This window comes from Chionomys nivalis, chromosome 8 (assembly GCF_950005125.1).
Source record: "Chionomys nivalis chromosome 8, mChiNiv1.1, whole genome shotgun sequence".
Taxonomy (NCBI): Eukaryota; Metazoa; Chordata; class Mammalia; order Rodentia; family Cricetidae; genus Chionomys; species Chionomys nivalis.
In genome coordinates this window covers 7,497,892-7,518,067 of record NC_080093.1, presented here as the reverse complement: position 1 = coordinate 7,518,067, position 20,176 = coordinate 7,497,892, and the positions used below count along the sequence as shown (strand labels likewise).

Sequence of the window (20,176 nt, the reverse complement as noted above, 5' to 3'; positions counted from 1 at the left end):
TACACTAATGTCTATACCACTGTGCTTGGTATTTTTTGTCTTTCATGACATTACTTCTGAAAAGTGCTGTAGTGTTCTGTGTTCTCACAGTATCGTTTTTGGAAACAGGTCTGTCCACCTCTTACTGGTGTTGTTGCTATACTGTTAACTAGTCAGATCATGGCTGGTGTTTTCACTACCGTGGTTTTTCCCCTTTATAAATGCTACAGGGAGATATTTTCCCCCTTGTAAATAATTAATATGGTGATATACTTTTGGACCATGCAACTATTCTGTTTTTTAAATTTGTTTTATTATATTCTATGTTGATGGGTGTTTTGCCTGCATGTTTGTAACACATGCATGTGTGGTAACTGGAGACCAGAAGAGAGTATCAGACTCCCTAAAAGTTACAGATGGTTGTGGGTGTTAGGAACTGAAGTCAGGACCTCTGGAAGAGGAGCCAGTGCTTTTAACCACTCTAGCCCCCTACAACTGTCCTTTTTTAAAAAATGCCTTTATGCTTAGCATTTATTGATGAGCTGCAAAATAATGAGATTTCTATTTCTGGTCTTCTTTGCTTTTTATCACTGACAATAGGTGGTCCCTCTAAGCAAGAGCTCTCCGTATTTATACTATTATTGGTATAAACTATAAATTGTTCCTTTTACTAATCATCAAGGTGGCAATTTTGGTACTCATATTAACCTAGGATTTGGCCTGTGAAAGTCAAATGTGTGGAATAGCTAACATTCAAATTCAGGCAGTGAAAAAGTGCCTTACAGAGCTGCCAGAGGTAATGTAGCAGTTAAGAGCACGTTCTGGTTTTGTAGAGGACCAGGCTTCAGTTCCTAGCAACCTTTGCTCAAACTTGTTCCCGCGAGTGCATGTGCACACATACACATACTTAAAATTAACATTTCCTCTGGTCTACAAAGCAAAAGGCCAGGACGGCCAGGGCCAGGGCCAGAAACCCTGTCTTGAACAACCTGAAAGTAAAATATCTTTTTAAAATGTGTCTAAAAGCTGGCATGGTGGTGCACACCTTTATTCCCTGAGGAACTGGGAGACAGAGGCAGGAGGATCTCTTGAGTTTGAGGCCAGCTAGGGTTACATAGTGCAAGTCCCTGTCTCAAAAAGCAAAAACAAAAACACCAAAAGAAATGTCTTATAACTGTTTCCACTTTTGTGATTTCATTAGGCTGCATCAATGTGTGGGGTTGATTGTAAGTAGTTTAGCATGAGACGGTTAACAATATGTGAATCCAAATTGCTAAAAACATCTTATACAATTTGCATACAAATTTTTGTGCATTTTTATGAGTTGCCAGTGTCAGGTAGCACTGCTTAAACTTATACCTGCTTAAACTATTGGGAGAGAGCAAAAATCAACTCTCTGAGGGAGGTGGCTTAGTGGGTGTTTGCTGTGCAAACATGAAACTTGAGTGTATTTCAGCACCATATAGAAGTGGGCCATGTCATTGTGTATCTGTAACCTTAGCATTGGGGCTAGAGTAGAATATATAGGGTTGGTAGCTGAAACAGTGAACTCCGGGTTCAGTGAGAGGCCATCTCAAAATTAGAGTGAGCAAGAGAGGAAGGAAGACACCATGTTGACTTTTGTCCTCTACGTGTGTTCATGGGTGTACACAAACACAACACACACAGAAAAACTATCTGAAGCAGGTGTGATAGTGCACGTCTATAGTGTCGGCACTTAGGAAGCTGAGGCAGCATGATTACAAAATTAGAAGCTAGCCTGTACTACCATGCCAACCAGGGCTGTGCTAGGAAGATGTGCCACCAAAAAAAAAAAAAAAAAAAAAAACCTATCCAAAATCTATATAAAGATTAAATTTAGTAGGTAATTACAGCTCTGCTGGTTTCTTTTACCTACTATTTTTTGTTTAATTTCAGTATTAAGGTATTATGTTAGAAAGCTGCATTTGAATTTTTAAAATAGGGGCGGGACATACCTGGGAGGCCTGGGAAGTGAATGTGTTCCAGGTTTATAATGTAAAATTCCCAAGTCAAAAAATACTATGGAAAAAATTTTAAATAGATTTAGTAATTTTAAATTGACTGTTTTTTATATGAACTAACCTTACTTTTTGAAATTTTATAGTGGGCAGAAATGGATCTGGAAAAAGCAACTTTTTTTATGGTAAGTATAGATTTTTGGATTTTAACTATATGAAGACTTAAGTGTCTTTCCATTTTTTATTGTGCATTGGTGTTTTGCCATAGGTGTCAGGTCCCCTGGAACTAGAGTTACAGACAGTTTGTGGGTGCTGGGAATCGAACCTGGGTCCTCTGGAAGAGCATTTAGTGCTCTTAACTACTGAGCCATCTCTCCAGCCCTAAGTGTCTTTAATAGTTTATTAAAATGATTGATTTCTGAGATTGTAACTGAATGAAACATAAAAGTCATACATAGTTGTGGTTTAGTGTAGCGGGTTCTGATATGAGGATCTGAATTGTCTGTCTTCAGTCTGGCTATGTGAGATGGCAGAAACACTTATTCAAGTTATTTTTGCTAGTAATGACTGTGTATCTTGGGTGGATTCTAAGAAAGGATAGAACAGTGTAGTAAAATTGCTGATATCTGTTTGAAGATGATAAAAATGTATTTTAAGAATATCATGTAGTTAAGAGGTTAAAAGTACTGACTGCTCTTTGATCCCGGGTTCAATTCCCAGCACACACAGTGGTGGCTCCTAACTATCTATAATGAGATCTGGTTCCCTCTTCTGTTGTGCAGGCATACACATTCAAGCAGAACACTTGTATACATAATAAATAAATCTTTTTTTAAAAAAAGAATAACATGCCTTTGTTAAGTCTTTTGAGGAGAAAAAAACAGTGGAGTTGGAGTATATAAGGAGGGGCGTTTAAAAATGTTAGCTTAGTTTACAGTGCTTTTGGAAGTGGTTTAATAGGAGTAAAGGTTCTGTTCCTTACACATGTGTCTGAAGGATACTGAAAGCCCTAGAATGGTTGTAATTTGTTGAGGTCAGAGAGCAGATTGAAGTAAAACCTGCATCTCAGATCCCAGGGAAAAGGCATCCATTCCAGGTGATGGTGAGACACACACACTCTGTCAAAGCACTAACATCATAGGTGAGTGCTTCGCCCTTGTGTTCTCACACTGGCAGTTTTTAGAGATCTCTTGGATAGATCTGGACCAGAATAGCTAAATTAAAGCGTTCCATTTCTTGTACAGTGGCCCGTTGGTTAGGTATTTTGTTCAGAATGTAGGGCTAGCTCTTACAGAAGTATGGTAGGTATTAGCAGTGCAGGGGGATCGTGGAATTTGGTTTGCAGAAATGTGTTCAACTGTAGCAGTACATCATTGTACTATTATTAGGCAAAAGGAATTTTTTAGGTGATTAAAACCTTGTGTGGCCTGTTTATGTAGTTTGTTACTATATAGTGCATGTCTTTATAGTGTTGACCTAATTAATTAGTATAATATATACTTTTATTAGGGAGAAGACCTACTTTCTGCTTCTCTAATCTTTTTTTGATATTTGAATGTCTTTTATATTTCAGTGAAAGCTTAGTTTATTGATATATCATTCTCCCTACCAGATTAGCCTGATAAACTGGAAAATTATCTGCAATCGTTTTGTATATGAACAATTTATCTGCAGTGTTTATTACCTAAAACATTATATTTTATTAAAATACAGAGTTATGAATAAGCTGTAAATTCTCCTTTAGAATGTACTAATAGCCTTATTTTTGTGTTTTTAGCAATTCAGTTTGTTCTCAGTGATGAATTTAGTCATCTTCGCCCGGAGCAGCGATTGGCTTTGTTACATGTGAGTGGGACTCTTTAAGACTTGGTTAAGTGTTTTTAAACATACATTGTCAATCCTTGCCTTGAAAAAAGAATTGCTGGGCATGGCAGTTCACTCTGTAATTGCCGCTCTTGAAAGAAAGGCTGAAGAGGGATTCCCTTGAGTTTGAGGCCACCCAGGCTGGCTTGAACCACAGTGTGAGAGCTGCAGTGTGAGATCCGGTCTTTAAAAGGGCGTTGGGGTAGACAGGACTGGAAAGACAGTTCAGTGGTTAAGAGCACTGACTGTTCTTCCAGGGGACTTGGCTCTATTTCCAGCACCAACATGGTGGCTCAAAAGTCTGTATCTCCTGGCTTCTGGGCACCAGGCACACACATAGTGTATGGTGCGTATGCAGTCCAAACACCTGTGCATGCAAAGTAAAGGTAAATACATCTTTTAAAAAAGTTCAAGTTCAGGCTGGAGAGATGGCTCGCAGGTAAGAGCACTGGCACTTCTTCCAGAGGATCTGGGTTCGATTCTCAGCACCCACATGTCAGTTCACAACTGTCTGTAACTCCAGTTCTAGGGGACCTGATAGCTTCACACCAATTTACATAAAATAAAGTTAAATAAATTTTAAAAAGTTCAAGTTATAAGACCTTTGTGAGTATGATGTAGTATTAATTCCTTAAGTGTGCTATTCTATTGTAAAATTTAGTATACTACATCAATGATAGATTAAAAACCTAATAATTTCATAATCATTAGAATAAAGATATATACATTTTTTCTGTATAAACTTTATTCAGCTTTTATTTTTTTAAAAAACTATTGTGTGTGAATGTGGGTATGTATGCCAAGGTATATGTATTATTAAGGTCAGAGGACTTTGGGGAGTTGTTTTCTCTTCTTATGGGTTCCTGTGATCAAACTCAGGTCAGTAAGATTATATAACAAGCACCCTTTTATTTGGTGAACCATCCTGCCAGAATTCCCCCCCCCCCCTTTTTTTTGGTGCTTTTGGAGACAGTTTTCATTTTGTTGCTCAGGTTTCCTTTTACTTGTAATTCTATTGCCTTCCCCTCCCAAGTGCTGGAATTAGAGGTGTGAAACTTTCCTGGCTTTTTAAGTTTCTTTTAACATTTTTATTCGTGTGTATGTGTTGTGTGTGTTCATATGCTTGTGCCCGCCTGCTGTTTGCATTTACATCAGTGAGTGCAGGTGCTTGAGAAACCAGAGAGGGATATGGATTCATTGAAACTGGAATCACAGGTGGTTTCAAGCCACCCTGTGTGAGTGCAGGAAACTGAACCTGGGTCCTCTTCAAGAACAATAGGTGTTCTTAACCACTGAACCGTCTTTTCAACCCATTTACTTTTCTATAAAACTTTTGGTTCTATAAATAGGTTTGCTGAGGACAAAGAAAAATTGCAGATTGGGAAGCTTTAAGATACACAGAAAAATTATCATTGCAAACCGAATAAAGTTTGTATTGTATTTAGTACCTCTTTTCTTTTTCCTTTTTTTTTTTTAAAAAATATTTGTTTATTTATTATGTATACAAAATATGTCTACATGTATGCCTGAAGGCCATAAGAGGGCACCATATCTCATTACAGATGGTTTTGAGCCACCACGTGGTTGCTGGGAATTGAACTCAGGACCTTTGGAAGAGCAGGCAATGCTCTTTAACCACTGAACCATCTCTCCAGCCCTTTAGTACCTCTTTTCAATATGGGAAACAGTATATTTAGGGCTAGTGATGTAGTTCAGTGGTAGAATGCTTGCCTGGCATGTTTGAGGCCATAGATTTGATCTCTGTGCTTTTTTGTTGTTGTTGTTTTGTTTTTCCTCCCTTTTCGCTCTTTGGGGGCCTGCTACTTAGCTCCAAAATAAATACACAGAGACTTATTCTTATTTATGACCTTAACTTACAGCCAGTTTTTCTAACTTAAAATACCTGGTTTCTCTTTCTGTGTTTTTTCTCTGGACTTTTTAACCTTTATTCTATATGTCTTTCTTCCTTTCTTACTCTGGCTGGCTGTATGGCTGGGTTACTGGTCTTTGGGGTCCTCTCTCCTTTTTTTGCTCCTTCCCCCTTCCCTCTTGTTCTCCTTTCATTCTGTCTGCAAGCCAGCCCTGCCTCTCCTTCTCTCCTGCTCAGCTCTTTATTAGACAGGCAAAGTAACACAACTTCACAAAGTTAAACAAATGCACATAAAAGAATACAACACATGTTTGCATCACTAAGCAAATATTCCATAGCATAAGCAAATGTAACACATTTTAAGCTAATATTCTACAGCAGATCCCCAGCACTACAAAATAAAACCTGTAAGGAAAGTTGTTATATATTTTATTAGGGTAAGAAATTATAAATGACTATAAATATGACACCGCAATTTAGCTTGTTTACATATTGTATATAATTACTTTTAAAATCAGATAAGATTGCACAGTACACCTAAATGGTTTTCTTACATATAGGAAGTTTTTAATTACTGCCTTTTTTTTGAGTTTGTAGCCCAGTAATCAAAACTGATTTAGAACATTTGTTAGGCTTCTCAAACTGGCATTAAAAGAACTAATCTTTAGGTGGGGGAGAGTTGTTGCGGAAAGAGTTAAAGGTCAGATGTCAAGAAGATCAGGTGTTTTCCTCTATTGTTTTCATTATTTTTTGAGATAGGATCTCACTGAGCTTGGAGCTCATCAGTTTCATTCAACTGGGCTCCTGGGCGGGCTCCTTTCTCTGCCCATTTCCTGCCCTCAAATACTGGACTTACAGAGATGGCTGTTGTGCCCAGCTTTTATGTGGGTGCTGTGGATCCAAACTCAGGTCCTCATGCTAGCCTTGCCTGCACTTTCTCACTTCCAGAAAGTATATAGTGATCTGATACAAACAATGATAGCCTGAGCTGAGTAGGTAAGATGGTAAATTATCTGGACTTGGTGTGTAGTTATGTCATAGGGTGCTCTGAATGTGACACCTTAAATGTGTACATTTCTGTTAGCAGAGTTAAAAATCACAAACTATGCCTCAGGTGTTTAAAAAACAGATCTCTGGTAATCATCACATGATTTCTTAGGGTTCTTTTCCAGCATCAAGATAAAGCTACAAGAAAAGATCCTCAAGGTATATTGCAAAGTGAATGCAGCAGGCTATTGTGCCCTAATAACGTGGCTTTCAGAATTAAACTTGAGTCTGTCTGCAGTAGTGTTTGTTCCTATGATAAAATGCCTGGCATGAACAATGAACACAAAAAGATTTATTTTGGTTCATAGTTTCATACGCTTCCATCCCTGGTCCTTGTCCAGTGCTCTGGCCGCATAATGAGTCAGAACATGAAAGTGGGAATGTCTGGCAGAGCTGGACATCGTGGGGGCACGCCTTTAATCCCAGCATTTGGGGGAGTAGAGACAACACAGATCACTGAGGCCAACCAGGGCTACTTAGTGAGACTCTGTCTCAAAAATTAAACAAAAAAGTCTCAGGGACCTAGGCCATAATGCAGCCCTCACAGAGGGGTGCCCACTGCACTACTAGTTTGGCCCTGCCTCCTTAAACAGTGGTCTCATGAAGGCCCAAAACTTCAGTATGTGTCTTTTGTTAGGGATATTTCATATCCAAACCATCGCAACATTTTGTTTTGATATTTTTCATACAGTTCTTCAGAATAAAAATATTTGATAAAAGATGTTGGATTCTCGTTTCTACTTCTCTCCATACGGCTATGTCTATAGTCCTACGCTGTGAAAACCGAGGACGCCACTCTGTTGAAAATAAGAGCGGCGGGGCTGCGTCCCCGGACCCGGCCGCCCACATGGCTTTACCCGAAATAATTACATGGAAACTGTATTCTTTCAAACACTGCTCGGCCCATTAGTTTTAATCTCTTATTGGCTAGCTCTTACATATTGATCTAACCCATTTCTAATATTCTGTGTAGCACCATGAGCTGGCTTACCAGGAAAGATCTTAACCTGCATCTGTCTGGAGTGGGAGAATCATGGCGACTCACTGACTCAGCTTCTTTCTCCCAGCATTTTGTTCTGTCTACTCCGCCTACCTAATTTTTTGTCCTATCAGGGCCAAGCAGTTTTCTTTATTAATTAACCAATAAAAGCAACAGATAAATACAAGACCCACCTCCATCAAAAAGAAGTTTTGTCATTCTGATTCAGTGCCGTTAATATTCGGCAGTCAGGATATGTACTAGTGTGATGGAAGCTTTCTCTAGTGAGTCAGGCTTGCTATGTCTGTGTTGGGAGGGGTGTTTATCTTGAGAAAGGGGTCTTATTGTGTAGCCTAGGCTGATGTCAAACTAAAAGTCAGTCTCCCTCCTAGGTCTTTTAGGTGCTGAGATTACAGGTGTGCAACCAGTGTGCCTGTCTGTGCTAGACTTTAAAATGGATTTAAGCAGTATAAAAATACCATAAAGTTAAAAATCCCCCTCCCTTCTTTTTCATGTTTTAGGAGGGTACAGGTCCTCGTGTTATTTCTGCTTTCGTGGAAATCATTTTTGACAATTCAGACAACCGGTTACCAGTAAGTGATATTTAATTTATTTTTTAAATAATGATGATGGGAATATTATGCAATGGCTTATCCTTAAATGTTTAAAATCAAAAGCACTGAGGATTTATAGTTTAGTTCATGATAAAGTAAATAAGTCGTTTGTCTATGAATTTTGTATTTAAATTTTAATGATCACTCTAGTAAACAAAGGATTATGTAAAACAGTTATAAGAAAACATTTTTCTGAATATTTATAGTATCATCTTTAGAGAGATCATTGAAATTCTAAATTGGTTATGATCAAGGACTTTGCAATCAACTTATCTAAAAAGTTGTCTACTTGACTATCTTTGGGATTTTATTTTTTTCTTAGATCGATAAAGAGGAAGTTTCACTTCGAAGAGTTATTGGTGCCAAAAAAGATCAGTATTTCCTAGACAAGAAGATGGTCACGTAAGCATTTGTCTTTATGTTACAGTTTGTTCACAGATGCTCACAGTAAGCATGAGATAACTGCCTCTTACTCAACAGTATTGGCAGAGTGACGTTAAGTCCCTGCTTTCTCTGGAAGGTGGATGGATGGCTCAGTTTCCAGTCTGTAGTTCCTGATGCTGAGTAACTCAGTGCTGATTTGCTTGCTTATTATTGGTTGCTTTAAAATTATTTATCTAGTTTCCTTTGTTTATTAACAGGAAAAATGATGTGATGAACCTCCTTGAAAGTGCTGGGTTTTCTCGAAGTAATCCCTACTACATTGTTAAACAAGGAAAGGTAGTTACGTGCTTTTTTATAGAAACTGTTTTTCTTGATAGCGACTTCCCCTAGATGGTTTTTTGTACTGAAGCTAATGATTTTCAATTCAGGGCTTTGAAGTACCAAATATATTTGGGCATTTTTTTGTCTGTTTTTGTAGATAGCCCTGGCTGTCTGAGAACTCACTATGTAGACCAGTCTCTTTGGTCTCAAACTAACAAAGATTCAACTGCCTCTGCCTCCCTAGGGCTGAATTACATTCTTGTGCCATCATTAGGCACTAGCTTTATATTGAAAGAAGTATAACAGAAGATTAAGTGTATCTTATTTATTAGTGACCTAGTGAGGTAGAATTTATTGGAAATCATTGGCTTTTGGAAGTTACAGTGATCGTATCTAAGACTATTACATAAGTTCTATAAAAATTACATTTGAAGCCGCGCAGCGGTGGTTGCATGTCTTTAATCCCGCTATTTGGGATGTTGAGGCAGGCAGATACCTGTGAGTCCCAAGACCGGTAGTATTGTTACACAGAAACCCTGTCTTTAAAAAAAAAAACAAAAAGATAAATTATGTTTGAAAAAAATTACTTCCTAAAAGTAATGTTTCATTTAGTTTATTATACAGTTAAAATATTAAAGTCTTTCATAACAAAGAACATGCCATAATGCTAAGACTTTTTATCAGCTAGACTATAAATTCTGGCTGATTATTCTGCTGCTTCCTCATAGATTTTTCATATCAGAACTTATCCCTCAGTATATTTTTTTGTGAATCTTATTTATTCGCTATGTGTACTTTTGATAAACTGTAGTTTCTTAGTTCATTGCCAGTTTTTTTTAATGTAAAAGTGTAAGAATAATAATTTCTTTAATACGGTGGTAATATTTTGATATCTAATGATTTGTATTAAGTTACATGCCGTTGTACCAGTATCTTTGTCTATTAAAGCATACCATTCTTGTTATATTTTGTAATTTAAAATTTAAAAATTACTGTTGTATGTGCATGGTATGTGGGTACATGTGCTACAGTTTACTGTAGAGATCAGAGAACAACTTTGTAGTCAGCTCTTGTTTTCCACCTTTATGTGAGTTCTGGAGAGCAAACTCAGATTGACAGGTCTGTACCACAAGCACTTCTCACAACCGTCTGTAACACCAGTCCTAGGAAATCCAACATCTTCTGACATCTGCAGTAGGCACAAGTGTATATGCAAGCCAAACACCCGTAACATATAAAATAAACCTAAATAACTTTTAAGAGTCTTTAATGGTTTCTCTTTAAAAAATATTTTCTTCTGGGGCTGGAGAGACGGTTAAGTGGTTAAGAGCACTGACCGCTCTTCCAGAGAACCTGTGTTCAGTTCCCAGCACCCACATGACAATTCACAGCTGTCTGTAACCTTAGTTTCAGGGCACCCAACACCCACACTAGGACATACATGCAGGCAAAATATTACTCATAAAATAAAAATTTAAAAAGAAAATAAAAAATACTTTGTTCTTTGACAGTGGTGTTCATTTTTTATACATTTAATATATTGTCTAAGGGAAAAATGGTAGTATTTTATTTATAAGATAGTGATACTCATAAAAGAGACCGGTATATAGAGAGATAAGTGTTGACGATAGGGGCTGGGAGAAAGCTCAGTGGGTAAGGATGAAGATGAATGCTAAAAAGAAATCCCACAGCCGGGCGGTGGTGGCGCACGCCTTTAATCCCAGCACTCGGGAGGCAGAGACAGGCGGATCTCTGTGAGTTCGAGGCCAGCCTGGTCTACAAGAGCTAGTTCCAGGACAGGAACCAAAAGCTATGGAGAAACCCTGTCTCGAAAAATCCCCCCCCCCCCAAAAAAAAACAAAAAAAACAAAAAGAAAAAAAACAGAAATCCCACAGTAGCTCAGAATTGAGTATAATAAAGGGTTATTTATTTAGGGGTAGACTCACAGATCAGAGTCCTCTGCACGAATGGGGAACAGGAACCAAATCCAGCAGCCGGAAGAGAGTGAACGCGTGCTTTACATTGATATTTATAGTTTAAGAGGCCATGCCCAAGTTGGCGGGTAAACTTAAAGATTACTGGCTGTAGGATTTCCTATAGCATAAGGTGCCTGTTGTGCAAGTAGGGTCTGTTTTTGGTGGTCCCCAGCACCCATGTGAAAAGCCTAATGCAGTGGCTCACTCTTGTGACCTGTGCTGGAGAAATGGAGAGAGGAGTATTCCTAAGACTGTTTGAAACAAGGTGAACAGCTCTTGAAGAATGGACTTTTGACTTCACAGCCATGTGTTCGTATATGCAACTACACATACTTGAATATGCACACAAAAGAGAAATGGCATGTTTACTATAAACATTATGTTGGTTTAATTATATTGAGTTAAAAGTCATTTCGGAGCCAAGCATAGTGATGCACTAGGATTCAGTAATCCCAACACTTAAGGAACTGAGGCAGGAGGATTGAATGTTTGAGGTCAACTCCTAAGCTATACAGTGAGACCTAGTCTTAAAAACAAAAAAAGAGCCAGGCTTGGTAGTGCACGCCTTTAATCCCAGCACTCAGAAGGCAGAGACAGGTGGATCTCTAAGTTGGAGGTTAAACTGATCTATATAATAAGTTCCAGGACACCAGGGCTATATAAAAAGGGAACTTTGCTCAAAAAGCTGAATAATAAAGGAGAACGTCAACATTTTAAGATAGAGTTCTTATTCTTAAGGAGTTGTCAATAGTTAATAATGATTATTGTTTTTCCCCCCCAAATTACAGATCAACCAAATGGCAACAGCACCAGATTCTCAGAGATTGAAGCTGTTGAGAGAGGTAGCTGGTACTAGAGTGTATGATGAACGTAAAGAAGAAAGCATTTCTTTAATGAAAGAAACAGGTACAATGAATGTGTTCTACCTAATTTTTGTCATCAGTCATTATCTGGTGTTAATGTAGTTAAAAGTGTTATCTGGCTTCAGAAAAGTATTAGATGGTAATTTTTCTGCATACTGAGAAGAGGGAAAATTAGTTGGAGGTAGTTTAAGGACTGAGTTTTCTAGTACTTCATCTTTGAATAGGGAAGGACTGCTATTAGATAATAGGGCCTTGGCAAGTCAACCAACTTCTGACTCTAGCTTCCTCAGAAGTGTTATCAACGAATTGGTGTGCTTTCCTCCCTTCTCTTCCATTGGAGTAGCCGCTGTTACAAAGTTCTAAATTGTTCAGAAAAATGTAGACGGAGACAACTTGGAGTCCTTACTAGTATATTTGCTTTTCTAAGTGTTGTATCATACCATATAATAGCTTAGAGACCGTTCTTAAGTCCAAAGTCAGTAAACTGACATGACTTTAGACTTGATTTCCCTGGTCCCAAGACTTCCTGTCTGCAAACTCCTGCTATCGTGTAGATTATGGCAATTAAGGTAATGTCATGCCTGAATTATAGTAAGTATTCATTGTATGGTAGCAGCATGCAGTGTCCTTAATGATAAATACTGCGAATTAGTAATGCTGGTGATATTTCTTTTCTTTAATGTGAGACAGCACATTGATGGGAAAAGAAAGTGTAAACTAGTCGGGCAGTGGTGGCGCACGCCTTTAATCCCAGCACTTGGGAGGCAGAGGCAGGCGGATCTCTGTGGGTTCGAGACCAGCCTGGTCTACAAGAGCTAGTTCCAGGACAGGCTCCAAAAAACCACAGAGAAACCCTGTCTCGAAAAACCAAAAAACAAACAAAAAAAGAAAAAAAAAAAGAAAGTATAAACTAAAGTCCTTTGCACATGTTAGAGTGACTGCTAGTGTGTAAATTTGTTCTCCAGTGCTTTTCTTTTTAAAAAAAAATCTTAGTTGCTGTTTTTACATTTTAGATTTCATTACTATGTGATACCAAAGAAATAATGTTTACTTCTAGAGGATAATTTTATGTTTGAGAAGTGGTATTACATGAAAACTATTCACCGTCTTCTTTCTTTCTTTCTTTCTTTCTTTTTTTTTTTATTTTGAAGAGGGTAAAAGGGAAAAAATCAATGAGTTGTTAAAATACATTGAAGAGCGGTTGCATACTTTAGAGGAGGAGAAGGAAGAACTGGCTCAGTATCAGAAGTGGGATAAAATGAGGCGTGCCCTGGAGTATACCATCTACAACCAGGAGCTCAATGAGACGCGGGCCAAGCTTGATGAGGTAAGACACGACCTTTACATCGAAGTTGTTCTGCTTTATGAGCATGGTAAAACTCCTCTCTACTCACTTTTTAGTGATTCTTAATTAGAAACTTAAAAATGAAAATCTTTTTCTTTGTGAATTTGAGACAGTTTTACTTTAAGACCCAAGCTAGTTGTGACTACTGAGTTTTGGAACTATAGGAATTAGCCTCTACACCAGGCCAAAAAGTAATATAGATTTATTGGTTACTAATTTTCTTTAGGTTACTGAAAAGGATATGTTTAGAGCTCTCATTGTACTAAAATACAGTAAATGGTTATGTCAGACCAGATATTTTTCTTCACATTTTAGAATATATTTTGTAAAATGTTTATATTTTAGAGAAAAATCTATTTTAGATTATCCTTGTATTTTATTTAGAGGAAAACTTCAAAGAATTTTCTTTTTCTTTTTTTTTTAATTATGCATACAACATTCTGCCTCTATGTATGCCCGCATGCCAGAAGAGGGTGCCAGATCTCATTACAGATGGCTGTGAGCCACCATGTGGTTGCTGGGAATCAACCTCATGACCTCTGGAAGAGCAGCCAGTGCTCTTAAACACTGAGCCATCTCTCCAGCTCCTAAAAGAATTTTCTTTATACATTTTTTTTCTAATTTATTAGAATAGGTTTCAAGTAGTCTATTAATTCTAGTCACTATTTACAGAGTTGGAAGATGTTACAGCACGTGATATAATTTCACAGTTTTCCAAGTGCCCTTTATTTATATGCCTCTGATTTCCAAGAGTGAGTTGGGCTTATTTGGTCCAGTACTTGCCTGGCATGCACAAAGTCCTGGGTTTGCTCCTCAGCACCACTTAAACCAAGTGTGGGGCATACCTCTAATTTCAGTGTTTTGGGGATAGGCAGGAAGATCAGAAGTTCAAGGTCATCTGTAACATGAGGGCATGAGGGCTCTTTATACATTTTTTTTTTTTTTTTTTTTTTTTTTTGGTTTTTCGAGACAGGGTTTCTCTGTGGTTTTGGAGCATGTCCTGGAACTAGCTCTTGTAGACCAGGCTGGTCTTGAACTCACAGAGATCCGCCTGCCTCTGCCTCCCGAGTGCTGGGATTAAAGGTGTGCACCACCACCGCCCGGCTTCTTTATACATTTTTACGTTAATATTATGTTAATTCTTTGTGGCGGTTGCAAAATAATTTTTTTAACTGTATTATATAATGTTAGACAGATACAAAATGAGTTAGAAATAGTAGGTTGTTTTGTTTTTCAGCTTTCTGCTAAGCGAGAGACAAGTGGAGAGAAATCTAGACAATTAAGAGATGCCCAGCAGGATGCGAGAGATAAAATGGAGGTAAGATTATAAATAAGCTTCAGATTTATTTATATTTTCTACATCGTAAACTTTTTTTTTTTTTTGGTTTTTCGAGACAGGGTTTCTCTGTGATTTTGGAGCCTGTCCTGGAACTAGCTCTTGTAGACCAGGCTGGTCTCGAACTCACAGAAATCCTCCTGCCTCTGCCTCCCAAGTGCTGGGATTAAAGGCGTGTGCCACCACTGCCCGGCCATCGTAAACTTTTTGTACCAGAATTGTGGGGTGGTCACCATAAAGGGAGTGACAGAGATTAGGCATTGGAAAGTAATTGTTTATTATTAAGTTTCAAGTGAAAGACAAAGATGGAACCAGCAAAAGTGGTGTAAATTGGAAGCCAACAGCCCGAGTTCCTTATGTGGGTTCTCTGGAACCCACATAAAAGTGAAAGGAGACAACTGAATCCAGAAAGTTGTCCTCTGACCCCGACATGCGCTCTGTGGCAGGTGCATCCTCACCGTGTGTGCACGCAGGTCCACAGATGTCTGTAAAGAGTGTGGCTACTTGGTTCACTGTACTTCTGTTTCTGACCGGTTTTCTCTTTCTGATTAGGATATTGAACGCCAGGTTAGAGAACTGAAAACAAAAATTTCAGCTATGAAAGAAGAAAAAGAGCAGCTTAGTGCTGAAAGACAGGAACAGATTAAACAAAGGACCAAGTTGGAACTTAAAGCCAAGGATTTACAAGATGAGCTGGCTGGCAATAGTGAACAGCGGGTAAGTTAATAAAAGATGTGTTGACGAGCTACACTACAGAAGATAACCTTTTCTGTGATGGTTGAGTTTTTATAAAAGGTTTTTCCATTTGACTTGTACTCAAGTACTAACTTAGTATTCTTTTTATTAATAGTTTAATTGTAAAATTGAGTTATTTTCACAAAGAAATTCTTTTTTGCTGATGTATAAATTAAGCAGATTGCATTTTACTTGCTTTACAGAAACGTTTACTAAAAGAGAGGCAGAAGCTGCTTGAAAAAATAGAAGAAAAGCAGAAAGAACTGGCAGAGACAGAACCTAAATTCAACAGCGTTAAAGAAAAAGAAGAGCGAGGAATTGCTAGGTCTGAGAATTTTTGCCAACCATTAACCTTGCTGCATAGCTGTTACCGGTGATCTCTGGGTGGTTCCAGGTTCTTGGTCCCTTGTTCAAAGAACTGGGAAAGATGCTCAGAAAAGGAAAACAACCAGTAGTTTTTTACTAGAGCAAAGCAGAAATACATGTTTTAACACAAACAAGAAGTTGCTAAGGGGAGTAACTTACTTCCGTTGTTTAAAGTTCAATGCAGGTATGGGTCCCAGGTTGCCAATAGGTTGCTAGGTGCAGAGGGCTATGTGCATAGCTCAAACCAAGTGGAGCCCATGTTGCTAAGCTCCTATATTTGCCTGCCTGAGTTCCTTTATAGAACCTACGTGGCTATGGGTGAATAAGGTACCAGCATAATAAAGGCAAAAATCCTAGGTCCATGTCATATAAGCAACACTAGTGATTACTGAGAGCCATGTGGTTTTATTTTTATTTTTGAGATTGGATCTCTCTTTAATAAGGCGTTTTCTGTGTGTCATCATCACACCCATGGTGTTCTTGTACCTATCTATAAGATCTCTAGAGTACTACTACTCAAAAGCCCTAGGAGATGGACATGCCTTTTCTTTTTGTAAGACAGTCTCACTTCATGGCTCTAGCTAGCCTTGAACTCAGATCTATCTTTCTTTGCCTCAGTGCTGGGATTAAAGGCGTGCAGCATCATTCCAGGCTTCATTCTTTTTCTTGTGCGTGTGGTCATGCCATGGAGCATGTGTAGGTCGGAACACAATTTAAATTAGTTTTCTCCTGTCATGTGGTTTGTGGGGCTGAAACTGATGTTAGGTCTGTCAGCAAGACTCTCTTCCCACTCAGCCATCTCCTGTTGGCTGCTGCTGTCTGCTTTAAAATAAAAACCTGAGATTCTGAGAGGTTGTGTTTTTGTTTTTGAGAGTCTCCTAAAGCCCGGGTAGCCCTCAGCTCATTATGTAACTTGAAGAAACCTTGAACGTCTGATCCTCCTGACCCCACTTAGAAAGTGCTGGAGTTGCCGGGTGGTGGTGGCGCACGCCTTTAATCCCAGCACTCGGGAGGCAGAGGCAGGCGGATCTCTGTGAGTTCGAGGCCAGCCTGGTCTACAAAGGGAGTTCCAGGGCAGGCTCCAAAGCCACAGAGAAACCCTGTCTCGAAAAACCAAAAAAAAAAAAAAAAAAAAAAAAAGAAAGTGCTGGAGTTATAGACACCTGCACCATGTTTGCAACACCGTACTCAGTATTTACATAGGTTGCCATGCTATTTCATTTGTATTTTAATAAATAAAGATTGCTAGTAAAACAGCCACACTGATCAGCCTTACAGACCAGGCAGTGGTGACACACACCTTTAATTCCAGTAGCCACACTAGTTTGTCCTAGAAACTGGGCTGTAATGGTGCATGCCTTTAATCCCAGCACTAGAGAGGATTATAAAATGGGAGGAGTCATGTCTGACACACAGTCTCATTCTGAGATTCCTGAAGGATCTCCATTTTGGACTGAGATAGAGGTAGTGGCTGGGTCTTTTGCTTTTCTGACCTTCAGGTTCTATGTAATCAGAACATTTATGTTCTATATATTTAAAACATATTATCCTGTAGGGTATTTTATTGTATCGTTGAGAGTCATGTATCAGGTCAATATGGTTAGAACGTGCTTGAAAGTTCCTGAGGTTGGACAGTGGCATTGTCAGACCTTCGGTCTGTCTAAAGCCCTTAGTGAAGGGATTATTCTACTTGAGTGCTAATTATGACATCAAAGTTCATTTGGTGTCACATAACATAAAAACAGGGAGCACAGGGAGTTTATTATTTAGCAGTTATTTTTAGTACTGAATCACCCTCCCCATTTACTTCACTGTGGGGTGTGAATGTGCTCGCCACAGGTTGGAGACCAGAGGACAACTTTTACGAGTATTTTCTCCTTCCTGAGCCATCTCACCAGCCCTTAATTCTCTGCTGATGTAACTTTTAAGAGGATAGTTTCTGTAGGGTCGATAATGATTACAATTTTATTTCTTGTTCTTTTCTATCATCTGTAGATTGGCTCAAGCTACCCAGGAAAGAACTGACCTTTATGCAAAGCAAGGTCGAGGAAGCCAGTTTACATCAAAAGAAGAAAGGGATAAGTGGATTAAAAAGGAGCTGAAGTCTTTAGATCAGGCTATTAATGACAAGAAAAGACAGATTGCTGCTATACATAAGGATTTGGAGGATACCGAGGCAAATAAAGAGAAAAATCTGGAGCAATATAATGTAAGAACAATATTGCTTTTTTGGTTTTTTTGGGTTTTTTTTGGTTTTGGTTTGTTTGAGACATTGTTTTACTCTGAGCTCAGATTGTTTCTAGAACTCACTGGGTTTTTAATCGCTTTTATGTATAATTACTATATAGTAAATTGGACATATTTGAATTACGTCATTTGTTGAATTTATATGTGTGTGTGTGTGTGTGTATATATGTATATTTTTTTTTCCGTTTGTCACTATGGATTAAATTGATGGTAAATTCTTTTTCCGTAGAAACTGGATCAAGATCTCAATGAAGTCAAAGCTCGAGTTGAAGAACTGGACAGAAAATATTATGAAGTAAAAAATAAGAAAGATGAACTACAAAGTGAAAGAAAGTTAGTAGACTGAGATCTGTTGTAATTTCACGTGGTCTTTGGGTTCAGTGTTCTTTCTTAATTAAAACTGTTCATGTCTCGTTCTTTCTGGTCAGTTACTTGTGGAGAGAGGAGAATGCAGAGCAACAAGCACTTGCTGCTAAGAGAGAAGACCTGGAAAAGAAGCAGCAGCTTCTTAGAGCAGCAACAGGAAAGGTAGGCGGGGCTTCTTTGTTCCTGAGCTGTCCATCAGTCTACAGCCTGAGTTCCAAGTAAAGAAGAGATCACTCGGAAGTAGGAAGAAGTGGGATTTTATGTAGGCAGGTTTTCTTTTGTCTGCTTTATACTTTTCTACTTTGCTCTACTTGAGTTAGAAGTCTCCCTGTGTAGCTCAGGCTGATCTTAAACTCATGAGCTTGCTCAGCTGCTGAGCGCTGGAATCACAAGTGTGTGCCATCATGCCTGGCTCACTACTTATTAATGAAAGCAATTTTGGTTATAAATAAAGAGCCCATTTTAAACTCTAGCATCATAAAACAGAACCCATACTAGTGGTAAATGTAGTTATTATATTTCAAGTGGAAGATATGTTGGATGGTGTTTAATTTTTAAGATCATAGCCAAGGAATGGCTAGTAATAGGCTCATTTCTTGCCAACAGAGTGTCATTGGTGATGCTGATATTTTTCACTAACTGGTTTACAGGCTATTTTAAATGGAATAGACAGCATAAACAAAGTGCTAGATCATTTTCGTCGAAAAGGAATAAACCAGCATGTTCAAAATGGCTACCATGGCATCGTAATGAATAACTTTGAGTGTGAGCCAGCTTTCTATACATGTGTGGAAGTCACTGCTGGTAACAGGTGAGGTTTGGGGCTTTTCTATTTTTTTTTTTTTTTTTTGTCTGACATTTAAATGGGTTTTGTTGTTTTAAAGATGAAGAAATGAGAACATCTTAAAACAGTTTTGTAGTTTTGTAATACAGTGTGTCTTCGGTTACCTGTTTATCCTCAATTCTGTATTTAACTGTCTAATTGAAGAAGGTAGATGCTAAATACTTTACCCGTTCAGGGCTCGCCAGGTCATTGGAACGTTCTCAGTCTTTTCTCCATTCACATTGGATTGCATAGAAAAGCTCTGAACTGTGCGATCCTTAAATGCTGTCAACACCTTACAGTCTAGTGAAGATGTGTCTTACTTTGTTGTGTAGGTTATTTTACCATATTGTTGATTCTGATGAAGTCAGCACGAAGATTTTAATGGAGTTCAATAAAATGAATCTTCCTGGAGAGGTGACTTTTCTGCCTCTTAACAAGTTAGATGTGAGAGATACTGCCTATCCTGAAACCAATGTGAGTCAAAGTTGTTTTTGTTGTACCATCTGTTAATATGTTTTGGTGCCTAGGTACTTTACATTGGGACTCATTGATCTGTAAGGTAGACATGCTTTCTTTGCAGGGAATATAGTTAGTGCTGGGTTGGGTTGAGGAGGGAGAAGTCACAGCCAAGTCATGAAACAAACCATTGTATATGTGTTTATTGTCAGAGTGACAGACAGCAGTAAGTTTAGGAATTGGAGAATTCCCATATAAAAGAAATATGTTGAGGTTTTCTGGATATGCTTTTTTTGTTTTGTGACACCTCTACCACCTGGCTTTGGATATACTTTTAAAATTGTTTCAACTAAGTTCAAAGTGTCTAACTAGGTATATACACTTTAAATGAATTGCCAGCTTTAAAAATGTTAATTGCTTTGAGGCATTTGATCTCAGAATGTTGATTATCATAACAAACTGTTATGCTCTAGGCTTAAGGCTGAACCTATATTAGAATGATTGGTGATTTAAGCAGACTATTGAGAGTCTTGCTTTCAACTATGCCAGTTTTACCTTTGAAACTTTGGGGAGGAAAATTGAGGCTCACCCATATGACATAAGACTGTAACAAAACAAAAGAA

The 20,176-nt window shown here is 38.3% G+C and overlaps 1 protein-coding gene across 1 annotated transcript in view; it reads left to right on the top strand.

Moving 5' to 3' along the window:
* Positions 1 to 20,176, top strand: part of Smc3 (structural maintenance of chromosomes 3) — a 41,097-nt gene that overhangs the window by 6,930 nt on the left and 13,991 nt on the right. The window contains exons 3-17 of the mRNA XM_057778446.1: positions 2,105 to 2,143; positions 3,736 to 3,803; positions 8,239 to 8,310; positions 8,654 to 8,733; positions 8,973 to 9,051; positions 11,802 to 11,919; positions 13,028 to 13,203; positions 14,459 to 14,539; positions 15,110 to 15,274; positions 15,496 to 15,617; positions 17,654 to 17,867; positions 18,135 to 18,238; positions 18,334 to 18,433; positions 18,922 to 19,082; positions 19,430 to 19,571. Coding sequence (XP_057634429.1) covers positions 2,105 to 2,143; positions 3,736 to 3,803; positions 8,239 to 8,310; positions 8,654 to 8,733; positions 8,973 to 9,051; positions 11,802 to 11,919; positions 13,028 to 13,203; positions 14,459 to 14,539; positions 15,110 to 15,274; positions 15,496 to 15,617; positions 17,654 to 17,867; positions 18,135 to 18,238; positions 18,334 to 18,433; positions 18,922 to 19,082; positions 19,430 to 19,571 — 1,721 coding nt within the window. The remainder of the gene's footprint in view (positions 1 to 2,104; positions 2,144 to 3,735; positions 3,804 to 8,238; positions 8,311 to 8,653; positions 8,734 to 8,972; positions 9,052 to 11,801; positions 11,920 to 13,027; positions 13,204 to 14,458; positions 14,540 to 15,109; positions 15,275 to 15,495; positions 15,618 to 17,653; positions 17,868 to 18,134; positions 18,239 to 18,333; positions 18,434 to 18,921; positions 19,083 to 19,429; positions 19,572 to 20,176) is intronic.